The sequence below is a fragment of the Simochromis diagramma genome, unplaced genomic scaffold (genome assembly GCF_900408965.1).
Source record: "Simochromis diagramma unplaced genomic scaffold, fSimDia1.1 OVJJ01000487.1, whole genome shotgun sequence".
NCBI lineage: Eukaryota > Metazoa > Chordata > Actinopteri > Cichliformes > Cichlidae > Simochromis > Simochromis diagramma.
Window position 1 is genome coordinate 7,032,321 of NW_024387305.1, and position 20,472 is coordinate 7,052,792.

The following is a 20,472-nucleotide window of genomic DNA, read 5'->3' on the forward strand; positions in this document are numbered from 1 at the left end:
TCTTGTGTAACCAGTGGTTTGCTTCATGTTTTAAACCCTCTATATCTGCATCTCTTGATTGTAGATATGGTTAATCAGCCTCCCTCCTTGAGCGCGGTCGTCCCTGGCCTGAAGTTGTAAAGCAGTTTTTCTTAAACCAGGAAAGAGTTCTGTGATCATGTTTCACAGAATTCTTCACATTAAATTTCATATCAACAAAACTTTTAGAACCTTTTTTTTTCAAAATGTAGAAAAACACTGTGTTGTATCTGTAATAATCACTCAAGATTTCATTGTATTTCATCTTATAGTTACTGTATATTCATTCACACACTGTTGTCCACATACTGCACGAGAGTGAAGTCGAACCATACCACAAACCTCGTGTGAGGGCCAGAATAAATACTTCCAACACTCATGAAGCTAGGCTACACGATGACAGCGCTTTATTAGAGTTAACAGCACACTGTGCAGCTTCTCTGCAGTGCAGATGAAAAGCTGTGTCACTGTGGTTTAAACATGAAGAAAAAGAGACACGCACACTAAAACATGGTCCACTGACACACAGCACAACACAGTCTACACAAGCATGACAAAATGAGCAAAGTTCAGGCATTGTTTTTTGTTTTTTTTTTTATCTGAGCTGTTAAAGACAAAGAACCAACCAGGGTCAAAAGAGTAAACTATGAATAGTACAAAAAAGACATTTTGGCTCAGCCCATAATGAATTCTGTGCATGCCCTGACCCATGATTCGCTGTTTCTGAGGTGTTGCACAGGACTGACATGTCTGCATGACAGACAACTGTAAATAAACTCCACGGGTTGAACTGCATCTTTGCACAGAGTCTATATTTACTTCCAGTGCCTTCCAAAACCAAACAAGAAAAATCTGAGCCCAGTTCAAAGGGTGAATTGAGATAAAGATTAAAGTTGAATCATTCTTTGCATTTGTCTGGACCTGTCACATTTCTGGTTTCTAGCTTTCTGGTGTTACGCGTCAGAGGCCTTTCTCCTTTTCAGTCAGATTTTCAAGTGACTTCGAGAGTCCAGGCTCAACGTACAGAAAGTGGAAAAGATCCAGAGTGTCTGGTCCACTGTGAGTAGTTTCAACATGTCCTTATGCTGCTGATCCACCAAGTTTCTGAGGAAGAGGCAGTTTCTCTCAGCGGGCCCTCGACAGCATTAACTCCACACTTTTTTATTTTTATTTCCCACCCTTTAATTAAAATACAAGTCTCTCATTGTTTGAAGCCACACATGCTAACCCCATCCCCATGACCTTTTGATCCCACATCATTCTCCACTTTGTTTTCTTCATCCGCGTCTATCCGCTCCCCACAGCCGCCTTCCTCATCATCTCCTCGTCCTGGACTGAGAGCTCCGTCAGCTTGCGTCCTAGCCGCTCGTGAAGGTCCAGATATTTGGCCACGCAGCGGTCCAGGCAGACCGACTCACCCTTGGTCAGCTCTGCCTCCTTATAATGTGGCGGTACGCACTTCCTGTGGCAGGCATTAGTCATTCTGAGAGGAAAGGAAGGAAACAGTCAAGATTCTTCAGTATGAAGAGTGATGATAAAAATCCATTTTTAAAACATAAACGTGTTACTACATGATGCATTCATGCATAAGCACCTTATTGTGGGGTCCCCATTATGACTTGCTTACAACAGTCACTTAGTAAAACAGAACAGCGCCATCTGCTGGAGTTATTTTGTGAACCTAAAGTTGGCTCTGAATACTCTCCTTTTAAAATTCATAGTTTCATATGACCTGATATAATAGTTATTTAATTTCATAAAGATGTTAAATTAACCAACTTTTAGGTCAAGAAAAGGTGCATTTAAGAAGAGTATTTAGAATTTCTGCAAATAAAATGTATTCTGGCTCATGTCACAGCAGAAATGTGCTTCCCGGTTTTGACACAGATCCTTCATCAGAGCAGCGAGAGACACAGATTCAGTTTAATTATATACTTCAAAGAAGAACTAGCAAAAAGTTAAATGGCAACTAATTACTTCCTTTGTCCTCAAAGTCTTCACAGAGATAAGCCCCGAGGACAGAATTTCATACATCCTTGCCCAACAAACACCACATGACCACCGACGGACATTAAACCCAGTTCCTCTTCACTGCAGGAGATTCACAAAGAGACCAAACTCAAAACACATGAAAGTCATCAACCTCTCATTTCATGTTGCTGAATGAGTCTATCCAACAGCACTTCATCTAGCCAAATGTCTTTTAATACAACACCGTGCTCATCAGAAGAAGCCTTAAGGTCCTTCTGCAGGTCACCATCACCGTTTGCCTTAGGAGACACAGTGATGGTGACCTGATAGGACCTTACCGCCTATTCTGATAAATCACATTTCAGTGGATTATTTTTTTAACCCGATTAAAATTATTGGTTAGGTTCTTCACATCCAGCCCCAGGATTCAAAAAACTGCAACAAGGCAGACGATAAGCCACGAACGCCTCTAACTGCCTGAAAGGCCCAGTTACTGTCACTGTTGTGGTGCACTGACTGAATCTGACTCAGTGGATTTTAACTGCAAGACTTTATTAAAAGCACATGAATGTATAATTTGTGCAAGGTCATGAAAGGATAAATATTGACCAGGCTCATCTTTTCTTCATTCAGAGATGCAGGTCTGTGCTGCTTCTTCCAAGTATAAAAATACTTCAGGGCTCTCAAAATTTCAAAATCCCTGGTAGCCCTTCGGGCAGGGACTCTTCAGTTTTTGGTAGCCCAAAATAAATGTAAGTAGCCCGAATAAAAAAGAGAGCAATTTTTCCTTTACAATATTATACATTAAAGTATAAAATTGTAAAGGAAACAAAACATTAATCAAAAAATTGTTGAAAAACAAATTACAACATTGTATAAAAATTACAATCATCAACTCAAATACTTGGTTCTAATTGAACAGAAATTTCTATGAACTTGTAAGAACTGTGTAGGACATGAATCAGTCTGTGTCAGATCCTGACTTTGAAATTTCCGCTGAAGTCACGGGTAAGAGACAAGTGGAACCAAGATCGAGGCCATTTGCTTTTTGAAGTTTGCAAAGACTGCTAAATTTTGCCAGTGGTAGTTCACTCTTTGCAACATAGTAGCTGTTCTAAACAGATTTTTCAGGTTTATTTTTAGTATGTTATTTGCAATTGGTGTTCTGGGAAAGATATTTCAGACTGAGCAATAATGCGTTTCTTGCATTTCTCATGGCTTCTAATGGGGGCCTTTCTTAAAATGACTGGTCCCAGTAACAAAGGCGCTTGTCGACTCAGAAATCGAGAGAAAACCAACAACACACCCGGCAGAACATTATGTTATTTACACGGGTGCACATAAGTGGTCCACATGTGCGCATTCGCTGTCAACATAAAAGACGCGCACCAGATAAGAAGTTGCAACGCGCGTTTGCGTCCATATAAAAAGCACTGTTTTTGTCCGCTAGAGTGGGATTATCACGGCACATTCCGCACCACATCTCTGTGCGTTCATCATTTGTTTGAAGCCAGCTCACCTCCTGCAACCACTTTTCCGAGAATACGCGCTTCTTTTGTGGTTCGGACTCCTTCTGACATTTCTTTGGAGGTGGAGGAACACCAAAGTAATTGCTTAAAGGAGCTTCTTCGACATCTTTAAGAGTTTTAGACAAATGTCTGTCCTCCTCCAGAAAATCTTATGTATGCAAACACGCGTTGCAACTTCATATCTTGTGCGCGTTTGTTTTTTTTTTTGTTTTTTTTTTTGACAGCGAATGCGCACCTGCGGACCACTTATGTGCAGCCCCGGTTATTTAGCTCGTCATATTGCAGCCACAGAAATTCTTTTGTCCATGAAACCATAAAGCTGCACTTTCTTTTTGCCTCATAGTCTGATTTGTCATAACTTTTCCGTTTTGTGGTAAGCTTTTCTTTGGCTGTCACTTCTTCTGCTGAGTCTTATTTGGCTCAGCAGAACTAAAATATATATATCCTGCTGCTTTTACACACACTCACATAACGGTCAGCGATTCTCTGCGCGATCAACCTCTCACATGTTTAAGCTTGCTGCGGGAGATTTCACTTGTCATGTTTGCATAGTAAGCTAACGATTGATAAGACGATGTCAGAGGAATTGGTGCACAAATTATCATCACTCACAGATCAGTGCTGTCGCTCTCTATACACAGTTTGCGCAATTGCAAAGTGAAAGCAAAAAACAAGCACAAATTCAAACGCGATTTCAATATGTCACATATTGACAGTGGCTCACCGATGCCAATGACATAATTACCCAGCTACATTTCTGAAAGAATGCAAAAGCATTGACATATATTTTTCCTTCCTACAATAGCCCGACGGGCAGGGCAGAGATAGATTTTGGTAGCCCGACTGGAAAAATCGCTAGCCCCGGGATGTCGGGCTAGCGATTTTGCGAGCCCTGTACTTGTGATCAAAACCACTTAACTTAATATGAATGAATGTACTGTTAGGTATTTTAGTACCATGGGAGCATTTACTGGATATTGTTTTATAGTGACATTATGCAGGAAAACTCTGTCATTCAATAAGGCCCCTTTGTTTTAGTTATTTTTCTCTTTGACTCAAGAATTGATGTGTGAGAATCACAGGCTGGTACAAGGTTGAAATACCACAGAGATCACTCCCTCAGCTACATTAGTTTCTAAATCTCTTAGGAGACGCCTGTTGAAGGCCAGATGGTTTGTTTCAGAATTCACTAATGAAAGAACTCTTTATTTCGTGCCTTGAAAATATGTCGCTGAGATAATCACAATTGTATCTGAACTAATAAACTATACAAAGGATGCTTCTTCACCCAAGGGCAGGAAGACGCTCCCTTATCTTGGTCTGTACTGGTTTAAACTGATAATCTGCTGTCTCATGAATTTTACCCTCTATATAAACTGTTGTACTTGTGAATAAAGTTGAGTCACTTTGGGAAGACAACCTGAAGCAGTCTCTGTTTTCTTGTTCTCCCAAGCTGCTCCCGAGCTCGTACTAACACGCTGAATGGCATGCTTGAATATTACTTGAGAATATATTTGACTGTGTTACAGACTAAGGGACATTCTCTGCTGATAGGTGAAGGTACATTCTCTGCTGATAGACGTCCACGCCTCGAAGGAAGTCGATCCACGGATTAGGCCCTGGAAGCCGTTTCCTTCATGTACTCTTACACCAGTGACGGCATTTCAGTAGATTACTGTGTTATGACACAAGGACACATCTTTATATTATGAGAAAAAGCCATACTGTGCTTATACTGTAAAATTGTGACATGTGAAGTAAATTCAGTGAGTTAAGCACTAAACTCAGGCCTTTAATTTTTAGTCACTATAGCTCTTTTTAAAATAAATGCTATCCCACACTGGATTTAACCCTTGCCAGCCTTTAGTAGAAGCCACCCTTTGCCTTAAACATGCCGGCTGGTGGGCCTTTATAATAATGAGCTTCACCAGCAGGACACTTGCTCGCATTAACGATGAGCTGTACAGGCTCAGCTTCACTAAACAGTAATTATCTTTGCACGTTATTCTGGCACACTGTAAATAAATGTAAGTTTGACACATAAAAGCCGCGACACTTCACAGCAGACTGCTGTGGCTAGCTGAGAGGTTAGCTTGTTTGGGCTTTACCGGTTGTACATGTCAGCCATCATCTCCACCTCCAGCTCCGCCGCCAGCTGCTGCGCCTTCACAGGATCCATGGCTCCGCTTCAGTTCTGCTCACACCGGGTCTCGAACCACAAACACGCCGTCCCGCAGAGCCTCTCTTCCGGACAGCAAGCAAGGAGCAGTACCCGCTGCTTCTGTAACCTTCAAACCTGCACGAAAACACGTGTGTGCCGTTTCCCTCACACACACTTCCGGTGACAATAAAGTTGGATTCAAAAAAGCAGAAAGCGGAGGGAGCAGGAAGCGCGCCCTCTACCGGTGTGTGTGTGTATTTCTATTTGTCCAAACTAAGATAAGAGCCTCACAGGGAAGTGAAGGACAAAAAACCTGCTTAAGTTCAAACTGAACATCAGAATGAGGAAGAAAGTTGGTTTGTTCTGTATTTCTGAAACTTCTGCCTCCATTTATTTATTCATGCTATTTGTATTTTATCTATTAGTACATATTAACCGGCATATGTGTGTGGACACCAGAGAAAGAATTTCATTGTACAGAGAAATGCTTTTCTTTGTACACATGACAATAAATGCTTTGAATCTTCTGAGATGTTCCAATGCAGAGAGATCAGAAAAAGATCAATTGTCCAGTGAGCACCAGTTCTCTGGGTAAAAATTTATTGTAGATGGCAGAGGACAAAGGAAAATGGGCAGACTGCTGCAAGCTGATGAGCAGGCAACAGTAACTCAACTAACCACCCGATGCTTGGTTTTGGGGTTGGAAAAAACTGCTTCGTAATTGGACGTCTCGGTTTCTTCTGCAGTATTTGGATGGTTCTGGCAGAATTTGGTGTAAACATAAAAGCATAGATTTACCTTGCTTTGTGTGTCAAGTCCATCCCTTTATGACCACAGTGTACAAATCTTCATATGTCTGCTTCCAGCAAGACACTCAAAGGACCTCCATAGATACAAGAGCTCAATCCAAAGTATTGCATTATAAATGTGTAGCTCATAAATCTGGGGAGCAAACCAGCTGTAACATGTGATGCTGTCATGTCAATATGGACCAAAATGGAAAAGGAATATTTCCAGCACTTTGTTAAATCTATGCCAATTAGAATTCAAGCAAAATGTAACTAATAATGTGGCCAGTGAGTGTATATTCTGTAGTGCCCTCTTGTGTTCAGCTATGGTGCTTTTTAAAGAAAGCAAGCGGTCACATGAAAACGTTTAATAAACCATAATTATATTATGTACTGATGTACATAAAACAGTTTTACAAATATAGACTTAAAACAACAGAGCTTTTCCACAATGGAAACATACAGAGGGACATCACTGAAGGCCACTCAAGTGCCTTTTCCTCTATTCATCAGACAATTTCGCTGAAAATGTAAAAAATTTATAAAATTGACAAAAGAAACTTTTTCTTTAGAATATTATTAAAGGAAATGAAACATCTTTTTGAACCGCATACAGAAGGAACTAAAAGAAAACCCAAAGCGGTGAAAACATGAAGTGAAGAATGTAAAAATGAATCTTTATACGCAACTTCATGTGACATGTGAACATAAACACAACCAGAACAGAGACAGCATTAGAGTGAGAGCCGACCACTGGACGGGGTAAAAAATATACACGTACATGACGTTACTCTGCCTCGTCTCCAGTCACGTCAATCTCATTCACATCATCTTCCTCATCTTCATTCGGAGTCATGTCTATGTTGTTGAGGAACCCCTCACACTCTCTGGTCTGAGATGCTTTTTCTGGGGAGCAAACCAGAACATCCACCTCTTCTTCTTCCTCCTCCTCCTCCTCTCTTCCCTTTTTGTCTGTACTGGTTATCTTCACGGTCAAGGGCTGCAACATGAAGTCCAAAGCTGTGTTTTCTTCAGGCAGGAGGGTGTCACTGTGAGAGGAGCAGTCATCATTGAGGAATGGAGACCCCGTTGTATCAGATTTCCCTGTGCCACACAGAAGGAGACTGTGAGGGTAGCAGGAGCATGTGCGCGCATGTTTGTGTGCAAGCAGAAAGAGGCATACTCACACTTTCCGATGATAAATAACTGATCAATAGTCAGCTGCCTCTATAGCCAGCAGTGAGCTTTTGACGTTAGTGTCTCATCTGCAAACACCGTCAGCAAATAAAACACAAGATCAGCTGCCTTTCAAGTGATTCTGTTCTTGTTCTGCTCTGCAGCCCTGGAGAGCTCAGCGCACCAGCATCATCTCAGTCGAGTGGCCACTGAGCTCACAGTGCATCTCCAGACCAAACAAGAACTTTAATCACCAGCTGAAGTCAAAGACAGTGGAGCAGAAGTCCATCCACCTAGACCAGGGGTGTGGAACTCCAGGCCTCAGGTTTTAGATGTGTCCTTGATCCATCACAGCTGATTTAAATGGCTAAATTACCTCCTCAACATCTCTTTACGTTCTCCAGAGGCCTGGAAAGGAACTAATCATTCGATTCAGGTGCGTTGACCCAGAGTGATATCTAAAACCTGCAGGACACCTGCCCGTGAGGCCTGGAGTTGGACGGTGACCGCCACAAGAGCAACCTGGTCAGGCTGCCACCTAGTCTTGGTCCTCCACAGGAAGGACCAGGGTTAGGTGGTTAGTTTGAAAATAACAGCTAGTAGATGACAGGAACCTGCACAGCCAATGGAAAGAAAGCTTTATGACATGCTTTAAATGCTCGAGTGCCATCCCACTGTTGCGACAGATAACTGAGGACATAAAAAAGGAAGAAACTAAATAGCAAAAGCAAACATGGACACATGCCTACAGAGAGAATTTTACAGTGTTTCCTACACAAAACACTGCATTCTCCTTCCAAGGTAGATTTTTTATTTTAATGTAGTAGATCCACTGAGAAATGAAGGTGCCGTCCAACCAGACTGCAGGACAAACAGCACTTAAGTACATGTTGTTCATGCACTGGATTGTGCAACAGCACGATTAAAAAAAATGGCCGTATTAAAGCTGATGTCTGAACAGATACTGAAATTCTGAGCAGACTTAAAAAGACAAAAAATATTAAAATGTAAATTTGCTCTATTGCAAGGTTTAACCTGAAATGATATTCAGTTTTTTTATTGGTTTTTTCTCCTTTTTTTTTTGTCTAAATCTGCATCTACTTTAAGAAAAGTTTTTTGGTCTCTTGAAGGGAAACTATGCGGCTTTGCGTCAGCCCACATGGGGGCGACACAAACACCGTGCCTTAGCTCCAACGTGACAGTTCATGGTCTGTGTTTTTACAGTTTACTCCCATCTGCAAGAGACAAATGGCCTGAAGCCACAGCACACTATGCCAACCCATCCTCGGAGGTGCCTGTGTGATTGGCATAGAGCAGAAAAATCAATACTACCAATGTAATCATTCATTCTGAATAACAACCTTCAAAACAAAATCCAATTAATTTACCATGGCAACAGAAACAGCAAAATTCAAAGTACCTTCATAAGGACTTCCCAGTGGTCGCTCTCTCTCCGGCGTCACCTTGGCTTCATCTTCTTCCACAACGTCTAAGGACACTGGGTGGCCTTCATCACCATCCAAACTCCTCTTCTCGCTCATACGACTGTTTGTCTCTGCAGACGGGCTCAAAAGAAGATTGTGATTTTTATCAACAGCGATGTTTGAACCTTTGTGATGTTCTTCAGAGTTTGTCCCGTCTTTAATGTCCACTCCTTTCTCCAATATGCCATCTGTGCCTGTTGCAGGTTCATGTGTTTCCTGGGTCTGTTTGGACTTCATCCTTCGTGCTTGTTGCCATTTAATAAGCTTCTGAATGTCCTTCAGAGTGACCATGTGCCGCTGATTCACTGTCCCGGGTTTTAGGTTACAGTCATTGGTTTCTTCAGCCTTTTCAGTGTGCTCGACACTTGCAGTCTTCTTCACTGGGCTGACCTCCACCTCGCTCTCATTCCTCCTCCGTTTCCTGCACGTCCTCTCCATTTTTTTCTCCTCCTGCTCCTTTGGCAAGTCCCTGTCGACCTGCGCATTGTCGACATTTTCATTGTTTTCAACAACGGCAGGAACACTTTGTGTAGAGTCCTCTACAGGTCTTATTTTTCGGGGTCTACCACGTTTCCTTTTCGCGAGCGAGACGCCATCCTGACTCACAAGCTGAGCTCTGCTGACGACAGGCTTGAAAATGCAAGGCGTTTCAGGTGGGGTTGTGTTATTTGCTGCCTCTTGAGATTTTTTTATAAAGCCCCTGGTCCTGATCCGAGACGGCTTGGTGCCAAAGGCTTTTTCTTCCCCAGTGTCAATGACGGGCAACATTTTGCTGGGTTTCCCTGGAAGTCCAGATGGTGCGTTTGAAGACCTGATAGCCACTTCTCTTTCCTTCAATAGCACATTGTTACTCGACAAACTCACTGAACAATTCTTTGTTCCATCACTGACTTTTAAATCTTTGTACGCAGAACAAGAACCGGTGGAGTCTTGTTGATAATTTGTGCGCCTTCTCTTCCTCCCGTCTCCTGTGGAGTCATCATGTCTATATTTGAAACTCTCCTTCAGCCTCCTGGAGTACGATTTTACTTCTGCTGCTGATTTTTTTCCTCTCTTTTTCAAGCTATTCCCTTTGCAACCTTCTGCACTGGTTCCTCTATTTGTTAAATGCAAATCCTTCTCCTGCTGCTCTTGCTTTGACTGGCAGCTGTGATCTGGATCTGGTGATGGAGATGTACTTTTATGACCTGTGCAAATGATGCTGCTAAAGGGAAACTGCAGTGAACCAGCGTTGTCCGAGAGCCAGGGTCTCCTACGTAAGGATGGCTGCTGCTGGACATCGTGTTCAGGGTTCGCTGAGTTGTTGAGTAGAGGCTGACCTTTAGCTGCAGATGAACTTGGCTCTAATGGGGAGAGACGCTGAGGAAGCCGCAAGTCATCCATGCAAGGTGAGGAAAAAGTGGGTTTAGACTGTGTCCCATCTCCATTTGGCAGAGGCAAAAACTCGAGACTCTGTTGATCATCTTGTGAGGATGGTGGCTGAAATGCTGGGTAATGGAGTTTCTGACCTCTGGTGAAGAAAGCTGAAGACAGGGCTGAGCCTGTGGCTGTTTCCGGATACAGAGAATTTTGACTTTTGAATGGGGGCAAACCCTGGCAGCTCAATCCATCGATTTGCCATAAAGATCTGACAGCTGGGTTGCACTGGGGAGTCGGCTGCTGCTGCTGGATCAACTTGGGCTGGTTTGGAGCTGCAAAGCAACAATGGATACCTAACGAGCAAGCGGAAGGATGACTATCAATTCATCTTAAATACGTGAATTATAAGCCCTGTATTTTTATAGACATTTTCTGTGACAATCAAAAAATCCAATTAAAAGTACCAATTAATAAGCTCTTGAAAACTGAGGAGGAAGGGCAGCAGGACGGGTAGCAGTGAGAGCACTTGAACTGAGACTTAAGTCAGGTTCAACTCAGTCTGCTTCTGTAATAACATGTAATGTGCTTTTAAAAAAAAGAAAGAAAAAGGTCCTACTGTGTTACTCTCTGAAAATACACCTCTGCCTTTTTAAAATCAGTATAAAAAGGACAGAAGTCTAAAACAGTCGTCTACAAACTGCTCAGCCTCAGCTGTCCCTCCTACTCACATCCAGATCAAATCTGAGCATCTTCAACTGTGCAACATCCAGCTCCTGCACTTTTTTGCCCATCTCCAAACCACAAACCTGCTTTACTCCCAGTACCTCTACTATTTGCAGATTCACTGTTACACCCGTCTCCCTCTCATTCACACACATGTATTCTTTTTTTGCTTCTGACTTTTTTTTTAAATTCTTTTTTAATTCTCTCTTCTGTCCAGGCTCTCTTCCACCTGCTCCCTGCTCTCAGTTAATTCTTCAAATTCATTTTCTTTGCAGAAACACTAAAAAGTTTAATCCAAGGAACGAAGAACTGTTTGAGGTTTCAGACAAAACAAGGTATAAAAAATAATAAAGACAAACTGTAAGGCTTTACATGTTGTTAAAATGTAACTAAACAAACACAAAAATCACCAATAAATGTTAAATGCTGAACAGTAAACTTCAGTACATTCGCAGTGAGGGGTGGTCAGGATTTTTGAGTCCTTATTCTAAAATTGATCAATGTCTTGTCTCAAAATACTTACAAACAAACAAACAATCAACCCCAATACTGTTAAGATGTAATACACTACTGCATGCAGAAGGTGGCAGTAATGGACCTAAAAACTGTTTGCTAGCCACAAACAATAACAGGCCAGAAATGAGACCCTGGAGCCTGTGGAGCAGTGAGGAGAGATGCTAAGGAGTCTTTAACAAAAGAATAAAAATACAGAAAACAAAAAAAACTTACTACGGGTCTGTACAACTATTTCATAATGTGATATTAAAAATATATGTGTATTTACAAAGAAAGCTTCTACCTGTCTCCACTGACGTCTGGTTGCTTTGCGACTCCAAATCCTGAAAGAAAGCAACCTCTGCTGCACTGGCAACAGGATCCATCCGACCCTGGGCTGCGTCACCCTGCGAAACTGGGACTCGGCAAACATTGTGGCTCGACTCCAACTTCTTACAGTTACTCTCCAAGTTGGGCAGGATGTTCAGGCTCATCATGACGTCCTCTAACAGCTTCTCTATCTGCTCGTCACACTCGTCCGCAGAGCCCTGCGGCTGAGGCGCCGGCGCTGATTCAAGCTCAGTGTCGGGGTTTGAGGTGAAGCTGCTGCTGGAGAAAGACTGGGATTCAGAGGTGGTGTTGTGGTGTTGCTCTGGTTGTGTGGGAGAGCTGGTTACAGCAGGTGGAAGGTTCTGGATCTCTGGTTTCTGAACAGGGCGTGGGGGGACAGGGGAGGGAGGAGGCTCGAGTTCCTCAGCATCTGTCTGTGGCTTTTTGAAAGATGAATAAGAAACCATTACAAAATATCACCTTTCATTCAAACTTTAAAACAAAGGTGAATTCATCTGTCTGCAGATAAACTGGACTAACAAACTATTTTATTGAGGTGCTTCTCTGAAAATGAGTCCCCAACAGTTGCCTCCAAGTGCTTTATAAGGTAGGCGAGGTAATAATAATACAGAGAAAACAACGACGGTTGAAACGGGATTGTCGGATTAGGGGCGACGGGACAAAGACTTTATTTTACCACTGAAATCTAAGTTTCATATCAAAGTTTGGATTTTCATTCCTCCAGTTGAAGTTATTTGATGAGAGCTGGAAAGGAAGACTGAAACCAGCTAAAATATTTAACACTCACTTCTCTGATCACCACAGTTTGAATAAAAAACGACTTCACTGTTTGCAGCACTCACAGGAAACAAGTGAAGAAAAAGAAATTAACTGGTGATCATGTCATTTTATAAACACTTTTTTCCAAATTCCTGTTTTTCATATTCACATTAAACAACTGACAAATTTCTCGACACGCAAATAAAAACAGATACTGCTTTACCATCAAGACATCAGAGATTCTTGTGGTAATCTTTTACCCTTTACCAGGTAAAAGGATGGCAAAGTTTCCACAGAGCAAATATGTCTGCTGTGCTGCTGATCTCAGGGGGAGAACATGATGAAACGCACCTTCTTTCTGGTCGAGCCTGAGGCAACAGCCGAGCTAAACCTGCCCAGCTAAGGTTTTACACCACATTTACATCATACCGCTGCTGCTTGCTTCTCACAGAGCACGGAGTGAGACTTTAACGTCTCACCAAACCATCGGCCGGGCCACGTGCACCTCCTCCTCCTCCTCCTCTTCTTCAGCCTACTCTATTCTGCAGAAATGCACCTTCCCTCCTGCGGTCTCTATTCTTGTTGACAAATGGATATTTCTTGTTTCTTGCTTACCAGCGTGAGCTTAAGTTATATAAATGTTTAGTTGTCATGCTTTCATAGGTAATATTTCAAAACATTGCAAAACATCTGGCATCAAAAATAAGCTCCAATGCCAAGCAACAGTCTTCAAGCACATTTCAAAGCATAACAGGTATGATTACTCGTTTCTCAGGTCTCCAGCTGCCTGAGTCTATAACACAGTATAAACAAAGATTAAGAAGAAGAAGCTGGTTATTGTAAGGTTTTGAAAGGGCATCCTATTTTTTATCAAAATAAAAGTTTTTATCACAGGCAATTCTTCCACTTCATGTTTCTTGATGTTCACTCGATTATGCCGTCTGTCAGACTCAGAACTGGGAATTTAAGTGATACTGAAATGTACTTTCCTAAATACTTCAAATCTCCCACTAGCTCATGACAAACCCCATGACACTGTCACACGTGTAAAGCCTGAAACCATAAAAAAATCCATCCATCCGCTTCTGCTTATCCTTTTCAGGGGCGCTGGAGCCTATCCCAGCTGTCATAGGGCGAGAGGCGGGGTACACCCTGGGCAGGTCGCCAGTCTGTAGCAGGGCCAACACACAAGGACAGACAACCATTCGCACTCACATTCACTTGCACATTCACACCTATGGGCAATTTGGATTATCCAATTAACCTATCCCCACACAAACCATAAAAAAATGCCAGAAAATTAAAAAAAAAAAACATTTTTTAAGCGTTTAGTGTAGCTTCAAAAAATGTAATTAAATATTAATTTATTTTGCAATTTATTCCTTAACCCTCTGGGGTCCAGGGTATAATTGGCCGTTTTTGACTACTTTTGATTTTACCTCTATATTTCACCTTTAAAATGTGTTTTTCTTGCCTTTTTTGGTATCATTATTTTCAGCACAACCTCAAATATCTGAAATTTGAGTTGTTTTTTCATTTTGGTATACTATATTAGCACAGTTGATCTAAATTCAGACAAAAAATTCAAAATCCGAGTAGAAAAAAGTTATATTTTTTACTGTAAAACCCACAAACGTGTTTAACGAATCATTTTCATAACTTGAAATGCAAATAGAAATTGTACATTTCTAAAAATTATGCACAAGTTTTGCAAACAACAAAGTTATATGGTACCATTTACCTAAAAATGCAGCCAAGGCCTCAGGCGTTTTTTATATAACCATTTAAATCTATTTAAAGAACAATCAGGTGTGCTGCATCAAATAAGAAGGCACACAAATTATTTGTGCCAGTCCAAAAAATGTAGTTTGTGTTCAGTATAAGACAGAGGAGAACAGCACAGGCCTAAACCCTGCAGGTCTGACAGCAGGAGGTGCATCAGTCCAGTTTTCCATGTGGGAACAGCGTTTACATTGAAATCTGCCTTTGACGGCTTTTTTAGAGCAAATATGAAATTCAGCAGTCTAACTGACACACAATACAAGACAATAACTACACAACACACTAACTACAGCCTCCAAACACGCTAAACGTCACTAATGTCTCACATATGAAAACTCGCTCACTCTCTCTGTCTTTCGCTCGCCCGCTTTCCATCGCGGGTGTCACTCCACTCATCATTTTTTTGATTGGCTGACATGGTAAACTCTAACACCAATAGGGAAGGGATGTTCGCAAAGGGAGAGTGTTTGCTAGTGCTGTCTGTAGAAAACGCTGTTTTTACCGTTCTTCACACTGTAAACGCCACTGTTTTGTTCAGAAAAAAACATGGCGTGTATTTTTTATCATAACTCTGGTTTTACGTGGCCCATCGACACAATTCAAAAACTGGTATATAGTGAAGTTCGCACTTTCGACCCAAGTTGAAATGGGGACTCTGACGTGCCGCATCTTGTAGCTGTGTCGTCTTAAATTGGTCATGTGATTTTGACGCGCTGCGTCCGGCGACCCCAGAGGGTTAAATACCTGAGTCGGTGATGTCAGGATGGACGTCTCATTTGGGCTTTGTACCGTCACCACCTCCCACATCTCTCCTGTCGTTCTTCTCCTCAGCTTCACCTGCACACACATAAGACAAATACAGTTCTGACAAAAACACACAAAGTGAGAAAGGTGTCCAACACATGTGGTGTGACATATAACAAACTAATCCAGAGACAACGAACATACATGATGCCTACACTCAATCCATGAAACGGAACTCCTGCTCACAACACGAAAAGAATACAATTTCTTTTCACCTTGATGGATATCTGTGCGTCTTCCAACATCTCCTTCATCTTGGTTAGATCTTTCACCGCTGCGCTGCATGGTGAAGGACTCTTTTCACTCCAGTTTTCTTTTTCGTTCATCTCATCTCTGCAGACCTGTCGTGGCTGCTCTGCATTTACGCTCTCAGCTGCCGTGCCGTTTGATTTTCCATCCTCCAATCCTGCCCTTTCTCTGGACGACCAGGTGATGCTGTCCCCAGACTCAGATGACTCTTGGTAACAGTCGCCCTGAGCTTCCGAGGAACTGGAATCATTACTGATGGTAGGAAAAGGCACAGTGTCAATGGAAAAAGATGAAGTGGATGTGGGATTCGTTACACTGTCACAAGTTTGGCCAAATGTAGACTCTGCATCACTGGCAACGGCGGGGCGAGGGGTGAGATGTGGAACAGTGATACAAACATCCGGGCTTTGAGCTACAGAGGAGGCAGGCTCCGGATTTCCAAAATCCACTGAATTTTCAGCAATGGTTGCTGTCTGTGTGCCAACAGACACACTGATTTTCTTTCTGACTGGTGAATTTTCCTCTCCCGTGCCCGCCACCTCAGCCTCAACATGTGTCTCCTGTATTTTTAGGCTTCCCCGTCTCTCTCTGCAATTCCCAAGACTCTGCCTCCTTTCCTGGACTTCTTTCGGCCCTCCACCCTTCTGTCCTCGTACAAGGTCTGTGATTCCAAACTGGTGGGCTGCAGCCAGCACATCACTCTTCTCATTGTTTCCTTTTACCTCCAGCACACCAGAGTAAAGCAGACCAACCAGCTTGAGCAGAGTCTGGGCCTTCACGGTCTGGAGCTGGAGCTGACGCTTCTGTCCAGATGGAGGTGAGGGGGAGGCTGAAAGCTTCTGAGACAAGTACGGGCTGAGAGCTGCAAGGACGCAGCTGTGGGTTGGGATTGAGATACCTTTACATAAAGAATAAGTCAGGAGAGAATGACTCAATTGTGCATTTTGTACATTGTCTTACATCACAAAGAACTTTGTAATTTTCCTTCTTTCTCACCCTCAGTTTGGAGCAGGGTGTCACAGAACTGGGCACTGTTCTGTTGTCTCTGCAGCCCCCCGAGAAGCTGCACCTCATAACCAGGCCACAGGTACCTCTGCATGTCCACAGGAGCACTTCTGTTTGAAGTACAAACAGAAGCCGTCTTGAAGCAAAATCAAACAGGCACAAGAGCATTCGCAGGCAGAGGGAGTTTGCAATTCACATCCAAAGATACGTTTTTAATTTTAAAAAAAGTAATATGGTTAACATTCCAGGGCATGTGTGTGCAAAATTTATGTTTCCCTGCACAACATCAGAGGCAGAAGAAAGACATGGAGAAGAATCCTTAAGTGAGAATTCTGTAACAGCAAACACGGTGGCTGAAGCCCAACCTTCAGATGGAAAAAAGCATTTCAAAGTCTTATTTTTTTAAGCGTTTTAAATCAGATTTAACAGGTGATTGTAAATGTGCAGCTTTTATTCTTTGGTTACCACTCAGATAATGATAACGATTAGATAGTCCTTCAAAGTAACTGCCCAAATAAGGGACTACAAGGACTTTTATCTCTGTCAAATGAACATGTGCCTGCGTGACTTCCTGACTTATCTGACTGTGTGTGTGCTTGTCTTCATCTTCTCATCTGGAAGCTCATAAACCAGCTGCCATTTGGAATTTGTCTCAGACCTTTATGAGTCATTTCATTAAGCTTACGAAATGTCACAACATTTATTTATATGCAAACCCAAACCACTTTGCCACAATTTGAGCCGAATGAATGCGGCCATCTTGGAATATGTCCATGCCATCAGGGAAGAAAAAAAAATCCATGGCTGGAAAAAGCTGCTCATTCAGTAAATTCAGGTAGCTGACCTCATTCAACAATGCTGAACCTAGATGTGAGCAACTAAACCAACCACAGGACTGCCCCCACGGGCTCGTGTTGGTGCATCAATTTATCTGCATCCCTCAGTATGACGTGCTAATCACTCTTAAGCAGGATAAATCTGGGCTCAGACCATCTTTAAGCACCTAAGCAAACTGAAGTCTTCTTTCCACCCTTACAGCCTCATTGAGAAGTGGTTTTCTTAGGGTTATGATAGCATTTAGTCCCAGTGTCTTGAGTTTGCCACAATGTAAGATAAGGAAATGCCATGACTCTGTTTTTTTGGAGGTTTCTTCCTGTTAAAAGGGAGTTTTTCCATTCCACTATTGCCAAGTGCTTGCTCATAGATGGTTTTCTGATTGTTGTTGGTTTTCTCTGTATTATCGTAGGGTTGTTCTGTTACAATATAAAGCACTTTGACAAGACTGTTGCTGTGATTTGGTGTTATATAAATTAAATTGAAGTTTTTACAAACTAAATATTTCAGTAATCTCCGATCAGGATCATTCAAGATTTTGTCCATTTCTTTAGTTAATTTAATTTCAGCAAAAACTGGGACACAAAAACTGCTTGTATAGAAACCTTGTTCTTCTTTCGGCTACAATTTTAAGGAGGTCGCCACAAATCATCTGCCTCCAAACAAATCTGTTAAACACTTAAATAGCTTAAATAACATTGGGGGGGGGCTCACTATCCTATAAGAGCACAGTCATAAGGTAGTCAGTATTAGCAGACATGGAAAACGTTGTATAGAAATTACCAGTCAAATTAAATTAAAAATTGCTTTCAAAGTTTGGCTGATTTGCACAAAAATGAATTATTTGACCAACTTTGCTTGGAATGGCAGGAAACAGATCTTTTGATGATGATTAAAAAAAACCAAATCAGATTCATGGTAGGGTATTCCTTTGAAAGTACCAAAATATTCCAATTGCTATACATTTTATTTTTTTTTGCTTTTATTATTGTATTATTGCTTTTATTGTAATTTAACATACCATTTCGAGCTTTTCTGAATATATGGACGCTAGATAATGGTTTCATTTATTTTCTATTAATCTGAATAATACAGTTTATTTATACCTTTTATCTTTTGAGTTGAAGAGCTTTTTTTCCCCTAAAATCGAAATGAACATTTCTGAGTAAATTGCTCAATTGCCGCATTCATGGTTTGGGGGAAAGCCTCACTTTTGACCTCTTCTTATAATTTATTGCAGGTTTAAATTCTTGGTACAACTTGAGATCCTTAATTTAAGTACTAGGTACACCTCTAGATACCTGTTTTCTTCTGACAGTGTAATGAGTCACGGCTAGTTTCCTGTGTGCGGTGTGTACAGAGGTGGTCTCTCTGGCAGGATCACAGCTAACACCGACTCTGGGAGCATGTGGACCACGTGGAGGAGCCCTACAAATTAATTAGCATTAGTGAACTTCACTATCGGCTTGTTACCAATCAGACAATATTTTTATTTGTTTGTCTGTTTCATTTATTCCATTAATCGCAATTTTCTAGACACATAAGCCGACTTTTTTTTTTTTTTTTTAACATAATGCGTTGGTTAATCGTCGCTGTCTAGACTTATCCTAGCTAGCTTAAGAGGCAGCTACATGTTAGCACAAAAATGCAAAAAACCAAAACGCCCTTCATTTCGCATAAAATTTCGCCACTTTATTCATAGACTACAACTTAATAATCCTTCCATTCCTTAGAATGAAGGTTTAATTGGCTTAACCTTATTGAGCTGGCTAATTCTGGAGTGATTTCAGACACTGTGGTTAATGTAGGTTAGCTTTAAAGTTACACTTACCAAAATCTTCCTGTAGCAGGAGCAGAGGGTTCATGGAGGATTATGTTTATTTTTACTCACTGGAGTTAAACCCAGAAATTAAAGTCGCACAACCATATGCAACACCTCGACACCCATCACGAGTTTTTGCATCCGAGATGGCGTTGCAACGTGATAGCGACACCTACTGACCGCCCTGTGAAATGACACCGAGCGCTCAGTTCTTAGTAAGTTTGGTGTCAGCTCAGAGTGGATTCACTTTTAGTTTCATTGGTTTAAAAATTTTAGTTCCAATTTGTTTTGTGATAGTGAAAAAAATAAATAAATTTATGAATTAAATATGCAAGCTGAAAATCTTTACTGACATATACTGTGTAGTTTGTTGATAACAAAACGGCATTAAACAGAATCAGCGGAAACCAAAATGTGTATACATAAGAGGGAGAGCCCTTTTACTTGTGTTTGTGTTCCTTCTTCCTGATGTCGGCATCCATCGGTCATCACCATAACTATCACAACTACGGTCTGCTCCTTGTCAGCCACCACTATGTGTGGTTGGTTGGCCAGTAGCAGATTCTCTGTCTGGAACTTGAAGTCTCACAGGACCAGTCCTGTTGTTCCCAACCACCTTAAAGGTTAAAGGTTGTGGTCGTGGTTATTCTGCCAATGCTTTACAGCAGAAGGTGAAAAAACATTTCAAGTCACAAAATATGCAGAATTATGTGGAATATGGCAAATACTACCACAAAAAAAGCAAACACAACAAAAAAACAAAACAAAAACAATTTTGGATTAAAAACAAAAAAGAAAAGAAATAAAATGCTGGCTGTAATGTATGCTCTTTAAGTTTACGCAGTGAGGGTGTCAGGAATGTTGCTTTCAAATGGAATTTATCCTTCACATTATAAATGGCTCAGAATTAGTGTCCCAATTTTAATTGGCTGGAATTTGGTCACCTGACTCGCAGCCATGTGGAAATCCTACAGTGTCACTAAAAGTCTGGACCAGTTCCTTCTCATGCTTAAATTACTGCTACTTAATTTCCTCAATATGTTTTTAAAAGTATAAAATACTTTTTTTTGTAGTCTAGTTTTTATTACCCCCACTTTCAACTATAATAACCACAAGTAAATGATACTGAGTGACTACAAAAATCATAAACATCTCCTTGTTC

The 20,472-nt window shown here is 41.4% G+C and overlaps 2 protein-coding genes across 5 annotated transcripts; both read right to left on the reverse strand.

Annotated features, from left to right (window-relative positions):
* Nucleotides 1-403: 403 nt before the first annotated feature.
* On the reverse strand, nucleotides 404-5,824 carry timm10 (translocase of inner mitochondrial membrane 10 homolog (yeast)). Its single transcript, XM_040004700.1, has 2 exons — nucleotides 5,627-5,824; nucleotides 404-1,501 (listed from the first exon to the last, which is right to left on the reverse strand). The coding sequence occupies exons 1-2, from the start codon at nucleotides 5,695-5,697 to the stop codon at nucleotides 1,306-1,308; spliced, it is 267 nt and encodes an 88-aa protein (XP_039860634.1). The 5' UTR covers nucleotides 5,698-5,824; the 3' UTR covers nucleotides 404-1,305.
* Nucleotides 5,825-5,968: 144 nt separating this feature from the next.
* Nucleotides 5,969-20,406, reverse strand: LOC120716945. Of its 4 annotated transcripts, XM_040004680.1 has the most exons (9): nucleotides 19,755-20,406; nucleotides 19,320-19,494; nucleotides 18,790-18,916; nucleotides 16,646-16,764; nucleotides 15,616-16,547; nucleotides 15,341-15,433; nucleotides 12,009-12,474; nucleotides 9,064-10,839; nucleotides 5,969-7,571 (listed from the first exon to the last, which is right to left on the reverse strand). In XM_040004680.1, the coding sequence occupies exons 4-9, from the start codon at nucleotides 16,746-16,748 to the stop codon at nucleotides 7,255-7,257; spliced, it is 3,687 nt and encodes a 1,228-aa protein (XP_039860614.1). In that variant the 5' UTR covers nucleotides 16,749-16,764; nucleotides 18,790-18,916; nucleotides 19,320-19,494; nucleotides 19,755-20,406; the 3' UTR covers nucleotides 5,969-7,254. The 4 variants fall into 4 exon arrangements, with proteins under 4 accessions (XP_039860614.1, XP_039860613.1, XP_039860615.1 ...); XM_040004682.1 differs by lacking the exons at nucleotides 18,790-18,916; nucleotides 19,320-19,494 and adding an exon at nucleotides 7,655-7,732 and having other exon boundaries at nucleotides 7,454-7,571; XM_040004679.1 differs by lacking the exons at nucleotides 18,790-18,916; nucleotides 19,320-19,494.
* Nucleotides 20,407-20,472: the final 66 nt, after the last annotated feature.

Coding starts and splice junctions, on each gene's coding strand:
- LOC120716945 (XM_040004679.1), bottom strand. CDS start 19,792: ATGGATGCCGACATCAGGAAGAAGGAACACAAACACAA. Junction 16,548..16,645: donor CACCCTGCTCCAAACTGAGG/GTGAGAAAGAAG, acceptor CTTTATGTAAAG/GTATCTCAATCCCAACCCAC. Junction 15,434..15,615: donor ACGCACAGATATCCATCAAG/GTGAAAAGAAAT, acceptor ATGTGTGTGCAG/GTGAAGCTGAGGAGAAGAAC.
- timm10 (XM_040004700.1), bottom strand. CDS start 5,697: ATGGATCCTGTGAAGGCGCAGCAGCTGGCGGCGGAGCTGGAGGTGGAG. Junction 1,502..5,626: donor ATGGCTGACATGTACAACCG/GTAAAGCCCAAA, acceptor CTTTCCTCTCAG/AATGACTAATGCCTGCCACA.